Genomic DNA, 11,653 nt, shown 5'->3' with positions numbered 1-11,653 from the left:
TGCAATTAGAGTAGTGAGCCCGATCAGAATTCTCACGCAGCATACAATTTGTGTGTGAACACTTAGAAAAGATTGGTGATAACCAAGAGCTGGTGATAACCTGCCAGTCCAATGTCCTGCATTCCAGCGCTGATGGTGGTGATTGGGGCAGTAGTGTTGGAAGACTGGGATGCTAACAACCTGTGGGTTTTCGAGCACAGGCCACGTGAAAATTTTTTGGAGATGTTGTACTTGGAGTTCATGCATTAGGCAGTAGGCAGAGTAGTTACTTAATGGTTTTGTCTAACTCCGAATGTCTAAGTTTAAAAGTAAAAGGAAAATTGTTCTTAGGGAAGCCACTGTAAGTAATACTTGGATATTTTCTTAAATATTGTGGAACTACTTCATTCTGCTCTTTCTCAGATCCTAACCTCCTTTATAGAATGGCACCCACCTAATGAATGACATCCTTTTTTTTTTTTCCAGAACCTTTTTTAGGTATTGCATACATCCTTCTTAATTAGCATACCATACTCCAGTATACTGGTTCTCAAACGTAAGTGTGCAATCACTTGGAGAGCCCATTAAACACAGATGGCTGCACAGTTTTTGATTCCGAGAGTCTGGGGAGGGACCCGAAAATCTGCATTTCTAAAAGTCCTTAGGACATTGCTGGTCTGAGTCCACCCTGAGAATTCAGCTCTTGTGACAAGTCCATCTTCACTCTCCCAGGAGTTACACTGCATAAAAGGTAAGCACAATGGAGTCCCCAGGACTACTGTTGAGTCAAGTTTGATTGTTCTCACTAAGTAAATACGCCTATGCAAACATATAAAGGAAATGTCTTGCCTGCACCTTGCCACCTCTTTTCCCTTTTTCCTGGGTTTCAACAGCTCCTTGCCATTCGCAAAGTGCTCCTGTGTTGGTTTGATCATCCTTTAACAGAGAAAATGTTGATCTCAAAGATCAGTATTCAGTGGTATTCAACGTGGAATCCCTCTTGGAAGAATTTAAAAGGCAAGAACAATACGTGAATCCAAAAGGGCAAATTGCCTATATTGTAACTTCCGACAATGGGAATGATTCCTCCATCTATATGATCGCATATAATTGTTTCTATTTATTTTAATATAAAGAGCACAACAAAACCTCTCTTCGTGGCTGTATTAAAGGTGAGATTTGTTTATGGATAATTTTTTGAACTGTATGTAATTAAACTGGAACTTTGGGACATTTTTGTAATGGAATCTGAATTTTTAAATTTCTTTTGACGGCTGGCCAGTACAGGGATGGAACCCTGGACCTTAGTGTTTTCAGCACCATACTCGAACCAACTGTCCCAGACCTGGGACATTTTTGACATTTAACTTGTTGGAAGTGCTTGCATGTGGGATCAAGCCTGCGGTCTTTTGAGCAAAAACCAGGACAAAAGTGCATTGATTAGTGTTGTCTGTGGCAACATTCCTCTTAACACCTCTTCGTTAGTACGCAAGAAACTTGTAATAGCACAGGTAAATGTGGTATGAGAGACAGTTGGTGTAGAAAACAAAACATAGGTATACAGTGGTAGAAATCTGACTTCACAACCACTATTTCTACCAAAATTCTCAGCCCTTCCTATTTGGCCCCCTCTATCCATGTCGTTTTCTTTTCTTGAGTTCCAGAATCTAGTTTTTAATTTTATTCTTTAGTGTACTACAGTCATACAATGATTTATATCAGGCAATGAAAATGAAGAAAACATTAATAGTAAGTCTGACCCTAACCTTCGCAGCAGCTCCCCGCCCTTCTGCTGTCTGGTTTTTGCACCGTCGTTTTTCCTACCGGTCAGGAAGTACGAACTAGCTTCCGGGCATTTTCCTTTCCCTTTCCCCACACCCCCTTCCTTCCTCTCCACCGCCTCCTAGTTCTTCTCCTCTCTCCGATTTTTTTCGGCGCTGACTAGCCACGTGCTCAGGTACCCTTCCCTCCCCTCCTACCCATCACACAAAGCCTCGTGTGGCAGGCGCGGGCCGCTTGCCAGCCACACCGTGGGGAAGAGGATGCCGCGCCGCCTCGCGCTCAGAAACGGAGATGGACAACTAGCGCGGCCACGCACCGCGCGTCCCCGCCGCTTCCTTCCCTCCCAGCTCTTCCTTTTCCTCCCTCCAGGCCCGGCCCCCGTCGCCCCCGCGCCGGGAAAGCGCCTGCGCAGAAGCTGTCCTTCCCTCCTCCACCCTTCCTTCCCTCTGCCCCTCCTCCCTGCCCCGCCTTCCTTTCTCTGTTCGGTTTCACTAACTGAGAGCTCCAGGTAGTGAGCAGTTCAGCCAATTTCCCCACTACCCCGCCCCCTTTCCTCCTCTTCTCCCCACCCCTCCCATCTCCAGCCTTGTGGAGGATGAAGCGGCTGCAGTGGCCCCAGCCCCAGCAGCGGCACCGGCGGTGGCTGCGGTGGGGGTGGCCGGAACTGGGGTGGTGAAGAAGCGGTGGCGGCGGCTGAAGGGGCGGCAGCCGCCTCAGCCGCTTCCCGTGTGCTTTCCTTCCTCTTTAGTGCCGCCAGGAAGTTTTCCGCTTCTGTGCATGTGTGTGTGCGTGAGTGTGGGTGTGTAAGGTGAAGTTTGGGCGGCGTTTGTGCAGGCGTTGGGTTTTTTTGCCCACTTCGCTTCCCGTAACTCGGGCAGCTCCGGGGCCTGGGCTGTGGCCCGGGGAGGAGGCGCGGCGGCGGGCTTTCTCCTTTTGTTGTTGTTTCCTCCGCCTGAGGAGCTGAAGGGGGGACGCGGCTGGGTGGGGCGGCTCGGAGCCCCGGCCTGGTGGCCCCCGGGGCTCCCGGGCGGGCGGGGTAGGGTGGACTAGAGCGGGCTTCAACATGATGGCGGCCGAGGCCGGCAGTGAGGAGGGTGGCCCGGTGACTGCCGGAGCAGCAGGAGGCGGCGCGGCAGCAGGCTCCAGTGTCTATCCGGCAGTGTGTCGGGTGAAGATACCCGCGGCTCTGCCTGTGGCGGCCACCCCCTATCCTGGGCTTGTGGAGGCCGGAGTGGCCGGGACTCTGGGTGGCGGAGCCGCTTTGGGGTCAGGGTTCCTAGGATCCGGGTCTGTGGCGGGTTCACTGGGGGGAGCCGTACTGACAGGAGGAGGTGCTGCTGCTGGCGTGGCTGGTGCTGCTGCTCCCGGACCTAGTGCAGAGATGGCTTTAACCAAGGGAACCACTTCGTTGCCTGCTGAGACCCTCGGACCAGGCGGCGAATTCCCCCCTCTGCCGCCGCCGCCTCCTCAGCTGCCCTCTTTGGGCGCGGGCCTGGGGACAGTGGACGAAGGTGACTCTCTGGATGGACCAGAATACGAAGAGGAAGAGGTGGCTATACCGCTGACTGCTCCTCCAACTAACCAGTAAGTCAAGACTGCTATTTAGGGATGGGGGAAACTGGCTCCAGGAAAGAAGTGGGAATGAAGAGGTAAAACTAATACCTTATTCTTTCAGTTGTGATTTATTCTGAAAAGTTTTGAAGCTTCAGGTTTCCTGCGTAGGGATTTAATTTGATCACTCATCTTCCCTACAGGCACATACTCCCTGGCGTCTTCGCAGCATGTTTATTGCTCCTCTGGGAAGATGTAAAGTTTTTAAGATGGGAAGCATGGGAAAATGTGTATCCAATGAGAACCGGATATGATTCTGCACCTTCCAAATTGTCCCAGGATTCAGCCGTTTGTAGCTGCCAAGGCAGTCATAATATATATTAACCCGCGTGTGTTCCCTGCTGAAATTAGATGATTAGTGAGAAGCTTTGAATACAAATATTTAAATAAGTATTGTAATGCTGTGACTTGAAAAGTGCGTTGGTCAGAATGCTTTGTTTTTGTTGTACTTTAAATCCCAGCTTCTGTCTACTGAAAGCATAGTGCTGCAGAAAAGCTTTTAGATCACTGATGAAAACGTGGGTCAAAGAGAAAGGAAAGGAATTTTGTGAATTACAAATGTGATTAAGGACCCATACTCCGAACAACGTAAATCATTCCATAGAATTCTCATTTGTTAATATTCGTGTAATGCATTTATAGTTAACACTTCGGGAGTACAATATTGAGCGAAACAAAATTAATAGTGCTTTCCTCCAACACTTTTTCTGGTGGCCAATACAGTATTCTATTTGAAAATTAATTCTGACAGTTTACTGCAGAATATACAGGACAAATGACTTTTTTTTTTTTTTTGTATGAGTTAGTATCTCCTCCTTACTTGTTCTCTTCATAAGGGAAATTAGGTATGTATTTATAAAGGTGGACATTGAGATGTTGAGATGGAAAGTGACAGTAGCAGGCAAAACTTGTTTTATAGATCCTTCACATCAGTCTTAATTATTTCAGCAACCTTGGTGAATATCAGGAACGATTTGGTTCATATGATGACAGTCACTCTGGACGATTAGTAGTAATCGTTTTTTTGTTGTTGTTGTTGTTTTGTTTTTTAATAAGCTTCTTTAGAGGATTTAGAAAGAACTTAAAAAATTAATTAGGAAAAGGTTCTGTAATTTTAATCCTTTTTTGACTTAAGGTTACATCTTTTGATACTTATGGTAGAAAAGTAAAGTTAGTTTTATTTATGCCAGCCACGGTATAGGAATGTTGTATTCCTTTTATATTATTCACTGCAGATTTCAGGTTTTTTTTGTCTCATTCCAACTTATTTCATATTTATGTGTTGCAGAGTGTTCTGGAGTGTTCTGGGAGTGTTCAAAATTACAATTTCACAGCACTGCTTGCACACCTTCAGTCTTTTTGAAAAAAGTCAGCTAAATGTTAAGTGCCCACTGCATGCTTGGTACTGTGGTTATAATAAACAAAATGAAACTTTTCATACTGGAAGAATCTACTCTTTTGCTGGTCCATAACTGATTGATTTAAGCATATTCAGGATATTGTAGTTCAAAAAAATTTAATAGACTTTTTTAGAGCAGTTTTAGGTTCTTAGCAACATTTAGTGGAAAGTACCATGTTCCCATTAAATTTTTAATAATAAGAATGATTGAAAAATTGTGAGAAGTCTATTGTGTGATATTTTCATCATTATATAGGTATTTGGGAATAAAAGTAATATTTGTATGGCTGTATATGATTTGTTTATGTTCTGAAAAATACCACCTATTGCTTGTATGTTTTTAAAATTTGCCACTGAGAAGTACAAATTTCCCTCTCTCTTTAAATCTTAGATATCAACCCAGCGTCACTGGAGACAATACACAGTGTAGTGGTTAAGCATGCAAATTCTGAAGTTAGACAAGATTTGGGTTGGAATCCTAACTGCCACTTACTAGCACTGTGATCTTGGAAAGGTCAGTTTCCCCTTCCGTAAAATGGGGATAATAATGGTACCTCCCTCATATGGTCTTTTTTAAGATTTAATTAGAACCCCAATCATATTCAGCATAGTATCTGGCATATAGTAAGTGTTTAATAAATAAATAGTCCCGCTTCCAAATAACAACAATATAATTTTATTGTCGGTAAATTGCCTACTTACTCTTTTGATATAGGGACTCCCTTATTAATAGCTATTTTAGAGAACGTTTTGAACTTCAAAGACAAGTCTACCATGATTAATTATATTAAAATTTTCAATTTAACTTTATAAGAGCTTCCAACACTGGGTTCTGTAATTTTAGAGGTAAAATATCTGTTTTTAAATGAAAGGAAAAAAGCCTTAATAACTCGGTTAAATAATGTTATGTCTTTTGTAAAAGTATTGAAGAAATATTTTAGGAGTAACTGGTCATTTTAGTTATTGAAAGTATGGTATTAAGGAGGTTTAGGTCAGAAGTGGTTTGTTAGACTCAAGTTCCCCGGTCAGGGAGTTGAACCTTGTTTCCAGCTGGTTTTGTGCTGTTGATCACAAGAGAGTCAAATGACAATATACAGATAGACCAAAGCAAATATATTAACACTTACTATTTTGTATCTTGTTTTTTTGTGTACATGGTGAATCATTAGTCTCATGTTTATTACTAAGCATTTTCAATAGTTTGGTTAAGGCTGGAAAAGTTTGTGTAATTTTTACTATTACATTTATTTGATTATTTTTATTTTTGCAAGTTTTGAGAAAATTAAAAAAGAAAAAAAAAATCCTACCTACACTTTTTTCTGCTACAAAAGGTTCTATATCTAAAACTGCTAACAAATTTCTTTTTCAAGCAAGAAAATGTTAAAGGAGTTTGTCACTGGTACTCTCTGTAACTTTATGGAACTGCTTTTTATGTGCCTCATTATGTCTTTCTCTCCTCTGTAGGGGTGAAGAAAGGTGGGAAAGGAGTAGGTATAATACACCTTCAGTTAAACAGAGATTTTAACTGTCAGCCTTCAGTAGCAGGGAGACCTTGGCAAGAATCCAATCCACAGATATATATTGCTTGCTCTTACTGTATTTGGAACACTCAGTAATTAGTTGCCACCATTTAGAAATAGGAAGATTTAACATTGAAGAAGTCTGGATTTCTAGCATCTCTTGAAAAATCACAGGATTTTACTATACCTGGTAGCCATTCCTGCTTGAGAGTAGATTGCTAGAGATGAGTAGTAGTTGCCCCTTTTAGGTAGGTACTGAGCTCTCCAGTTTGTTGTAGTCTCCATTCCGCCTGCTTTGCCTTTGATATTGCTATTTCCCTGGCATCTGGCCTAGATCTTTCCCTGAACCTAATATTCAGGCTTCTCAAGCCTGAAACTTTAATGAAAAGGAAACATGGAATGTAAATAGTACCTTTCTTTTTCTTAAAAATCATTTTACTGTCTCTACAAGAACAAAATCATAATTTAGTCAAATAATTGCTGAAGGTTAATTTTAGGACATGTAATGTTTATTGACTTTGTTATTGAATTCATTATAACTGAGCGAGTCATTGTTTCTTGGGGGTGAGAATTGCAAAGATTAGTTATGGACAGAGTGGATGCTGACTAGTACTCAGATATTTTTACTGTATTTGTTTGAGTATTAGAGCAATATAGTAGGTGCTTCAAGGGTTATAACAATGATTAAAATGCCTCTTTTCTCAATGAGTGCCTCTTCCAGGGGAGTTTTAGGTCTAGTAGGAAGTTAAGTAAACTATGATTCAGGCTAGATTAAGATAAATGTCATGAGTGAAGTATGAACAAATGGTCATAGGGGTTAAAAAAAATAAGAAGTTTGTATAATTAGGGTCGGTAAATTCCTTGAGGAAAAGTGGCAGGTATTGTTTTTCCTGCTGCTTAATAATTTTCTGAGCAAGAGGTTATTGGGTTCTGATGCCCTTTTCCTAATGATTCTATCAGGTCAAAAAGAATTGAGTTAAATGAGTATAAACTTTTGGCCCTTAGTGACAAGTCTGTTCTACTGAACTCTTAATTATTATTTACTTGTGGTCTGGAGAGAGGTTGAAGTGGGTGCCTGTAGTTACTGAGGTACAGAGCACAGCCAAAAGCTTGAATTGGTCTGGATCATTGATTAGCCACTCTCAGGAAACCAGGCAAACATTACTGACAGAAATAAAAAGAAAAAGGACAGATATAAATTAAGAAGAAGAAAGGTAAAATTTCTGGTTGTTTTATTCCTTTCTCCTTACTGCATTAGGGAAGTGGGCAGAATGTCTTTAAGAATACTAAAATACCCAAAATAGTAGTTTGGGGGGAAATTTTTTTATAATTATTAACAATAACAATTATTACTACTGGCATTTCTGGGTTGCTTACTACCAAACAGGAACCACTCTAATTGGTTTACAAGTATTGTTTTGGTTATTTGTGGCTGCGTAATAAAGCACTCCAAAACTTAGTTACTAAAACAACAACAATCATTTATTTGCTTTTGATTCTAAAATTCAGGCGGGGTTAGATGGAGTCTGCTCTACCTGTCGTCTATTGGCTGTTAACTTTCAAGGTGGCTTCTCAACTCTTAAATCTGATGGCTCAGCTGGGGTGGTTGGGACAGCTGGCGGATAGCTGGGCATCTCCCTTTCTTCCTTCCTCCCTCCCTCCCTGTATCTTTTCCAGATGAAGAAGCTTGGGTTTTTCATAATAAGGGAGCATTCTAAGAGGACAGGCTCCAGTGTGACAATACTTACAAAGCCTTTGTGTTTCTCATATTTGCTAATGTTCCAATGGCCAATCCTAGTTACGTGATCCAGTCAGATTTAGTATGGGAGGGGACTACAAAAGGGAATGAATACTGGAAGGTGAGATTTCTTGAGGGCATCAAAGTCACAGTATACCACATGTATTATTTACGTATACTAGTGGTAAAGGATGGGGTGGGAGAAAGGACCCTAATTATGAGTGTTCCCTTAGGACCCAAATAATAAATTGTGTTTCATTAAATGATTCAAATATCACCACAATCGATGTTACTTTTTGGCTACCATTTTCTTAATTTTAAACCAAAAATATTGAATATGGATGTTGGTTATGATTCATTGTTTGAATATGAACGTATTTGTATGATAGGTATGTTATTCTGAAATCACTTGTAATACATTTCAGTTTGGGGCTAAGTAAAAATAGTTATTAGATAACATACTTATTGGTAACTTCTCCATGTCTTATCACATCTCAACAAGATTTGGGGTATGATTTTAGGCTTTTTAGTGGTTACGTGATTTAGTGAGTACAATGGTGAACATTATGGGGGACAAAAATAAATGTAAAAGAATGTACAATCTATAGAGTTGGGAGATGAGGTAGAGAAATAAGATGATAAAGTTAGTCTGCAGACATGTTGTACAGGTAGGTTTTTCAAATTCAGAGGATAATTGTGGAAGAGTTGAAAAAATGGAAGTAAATGAAAGAATGATATTGAAATTTCTTGTCATAGTCCTCTTACTGGAATTTTATAGAGAGAAAGTTTGACTGACTTTTGTAGCATTGGTGTTTGATATTATAGTCATAAGATGATATGCATACATACATAGAATTTTAGTGATAGAACTCTTTCATTACCCAGGTACAGAAGTAGACTCAGATAGAGTGTTGCTTAAGTTCACATAGCAAAGTTGTGGTAGAACTTGACAGAACCCAGTTCTCATTATTTTTCAGATATGTTCAGATTTGGGTAATATTTATAATTAAGTTTTGTTTTTTTTGAGGGAACCAAAAGACAAAGGCCCAGTATTTACTAATCACATTTGCCGTATGTCTGATACTTTACATAGATTATCTTATGACTACATAGGTGTTCCTTGGTATCTATAGGGGATTGGTTCTTTGTGCTTGGCAGATACCAAGATCCATTGATGCTCAAGTCCCTTATATAAAATGACATAGTATTTGCATATAACCAATGCAGGTATACTTAATCTCTAAATAATGCCTAGTATAGTGTAAATACTATGTAAATAGTTGTTATACTATATTTTTTATTTGTATTATTTTTTATTGTTGTATTTTTTTTTTTATTGCTTTTTTTTTGCCAAATATTTTCCATCTATGGATGTGGAATCCATGGATACAGAGGAGGGCTGACTGTACAGTGAGAATAGGTATTATCCTCATTTTTATTGCTGAGAAAACCAAGTGATAGAGCTGGAATTCTAATGCAAGTACTATACTTTTTTTGCTTTTTATTCTGCCTTGTCCCCTTCCAGTATGTAGAATACACACACACACACACACACACACACACACACACTCACTCACTCTCACTCTACATACACACGTGAAGGTAGTTGAAAAAGTTAGTGGAAAAATGGAATTGTCTATCTAAATATGATCTCTCTAATTTTTAAATTAAACTTTCTATTTTGACAAAATTGTAGATTCATATGCAGGTTTAAGAAAATACAGAGATGTATTCTTACCCATTTTACCTCACTGGTAATATCTTGCATAAGTGTGGGACAGTATTACAACCAGGAAATTGACATTGATATAATCCACTTACTTTTCTTATTCAGATTTCAGCAGTTTTACATACACTCATTTGTGTGTGTTTGTGGTGCAGTTAGTTCCATGAAGTTTTATCACATGTGTAAATTTGTGTAATCCTCACCATACTAGAGATACAGAATGGTTTTATCACCACCAGGCTTCCTTGTGCTGCACTTTTATAAGCAGTCTCTCCTTCTTCTTCCCCTCCCTTTTTCCCTAAGCCCTGGCAACCATTAATCTTTTCTTCATTTTGTCATTTAAAGAAAGTTATATAAATGGAACTATATAGTATGTAACATTTGGGGATTAGCATTTTTTACTCAGCATAATTCCCTCAAAATTAATCTAAATTGTAGTACGTGTTAATACTTTGTTTCTTTTCATTGCTGAGTAGTATTTCATGGTATGATGTACCACTGTTTGTTTATCTTTTCAGCCATTGGAGAACATTTGGATCATTTCCAGTCTGGCTGTTGTGAAAAAAGCTGCTGTAAACATTTGTGTATATGTTTTTGTGTGAATATAAGTTTTCATTTCTGTGAGATAAATGCCCAGAGTATTATTACTGGATTGTATGGTTGTTTCATGTTCACTTATAAAAAAATGGCCAATCTGTTTTCTAGAATGGCTTTATCTTTTTACATTCCCACCAGCAATGTATGAGTATGAGTGATACAGTTTTTCTGTATCCTCACCAGCATTTGATGATGTTACCATTTTTATATTAGCCATTCTGATAGATTTTTGGGATATCTCATTGTGGTTTTAATTTGCATTTTAGTAATGGCTAATGATACTGAAAACCTTTTTATGTGCTTATTCGCCATCTGTATATTCTCTTTGGTGAAATATCTGTCTGTATCTTTTGCCTATTTTCTAATAGGGTTTTTTTTTTTTTTTTAATTGTTGAGTTTTGAGAATTCTTTATATATTGTAAATATTAGTCCTTTGTTGGATATTTGGTTTTTCCCTCTTAACAGGGCCTTTTGCAGAACAAGAGTTTAATTTTGATAAGGTCAAATTTATTGATTTTTCCTTTTATAGATTGTACTTTAAAAGGCAAGTCTAAGAACTCTTTGCCTAGCTTAGGTTTAAAGATTTTCTCTTGTGTTTGTTTCTAAAAGTTTTATAATTTTGCAATTAAGTGCATGATCCATTTTGAGTTAATTTTTGTATAAAGTATGAGATTTAAATTGAGCTTCATTTTTTTTGCCCTGTGGGTCTCAAACTGTTCCAGCAACATTTGTTGAAAAGGCTTCGCCTTCCTCCATTGAATTGCTTTTGCACTTTTGTCAAAAACCAGTTGGGCATATTTGTGTGGGTCTACTTCTGGATTCTCTGTTCTGTTGATCTGTGTCTCTATGTGCTAATACCACATTTTTGATTACTGTAATAAGTCTTAATATCAGTCAGAGTGATTCCTTCAATTTTATTCCTTTTTATTGTGGTTTTAGCTATTCTAGGGCTCATGCCTTTACATGTAAATTTTAGAACAAGCTTAGCCATGTCTACAGGATCTTTGTTGGGGTTTTCATAGGAATTTCATTAAACCTATAGGTCAGTTTGGGGGAGAATTGAAATCTTTACTGTATTAACATGGTATGTGTCTCTTTATTTAGGTCTTCTTTGGTTTCTTTAATCAGCATTTTGAAATTTTCAGTATATAAGATTTGTACATCTTTTGTTAAATTCATACTTATTTTTTTTGTTTTCTTTGGAGTGAGTTTGACTTATTTTTTTTTTTCCTTTTTGTCTTTTTTCGTGACCGGCAACGGATCGCAACCCTCAGTGTCGCGCCCGTACCGGACCGGGACCG

The 11,653-nt window shown here is 39.1% G+C and overlaps 1 protein-coding gene across 2 annotated transcripts in view; it reads left to right on the top strand.

Annotated features, from left to right (window-relative positions):
* Positions 1–2,227: 2,227 nt before the first annotated feature.
* Positions 2,228–11,653, top strand: part of RASA1 (RAS p21 protein activator (GTPase activating protein) 1) — a 98,582-nt gene continuing 89,156 nt past the window's right edge. Inside the window, exon 1 of one of the 2 annotated variants that reach the window (XM_008576639.1) lies at positions 2,228–3,345. In XM_008576639.1, the coding sequence (XP_008574861.1) occupies positions 2,825–3,345 (521 nt within the window). In that variant the 5' untranslated portion in view covers positions 2,228–2,824. Of the gene's footprint in view, positions 3,346–5,213; positions 5,286–11,653 lie in introns of those variants that run through there. The other variant, XM_008576641.1, reaches the window with a different exon arrangement.

The sequence above is a fragment of the Galeopterus variegatus genome, unplaced genomic scaffold (assembly GCF_000696425.1).
Source record: "Galeopterus variegatus unplaced genomic scaffold, G_variegatus-3.0.2 Scaffold1382, whole genome shotgun sequence".
NCBI lineage: Eukaryota > Metazoa > Chordata > Mammalia > Dermoptera > Cynocephalidae > Galeopterus > Galeopterus variegatus.
The sequence above is the reverse complement of the archived record's forward strand: the minus strand, read 5'-3'. Positions and strand labels throughout refer to the sequence as shown.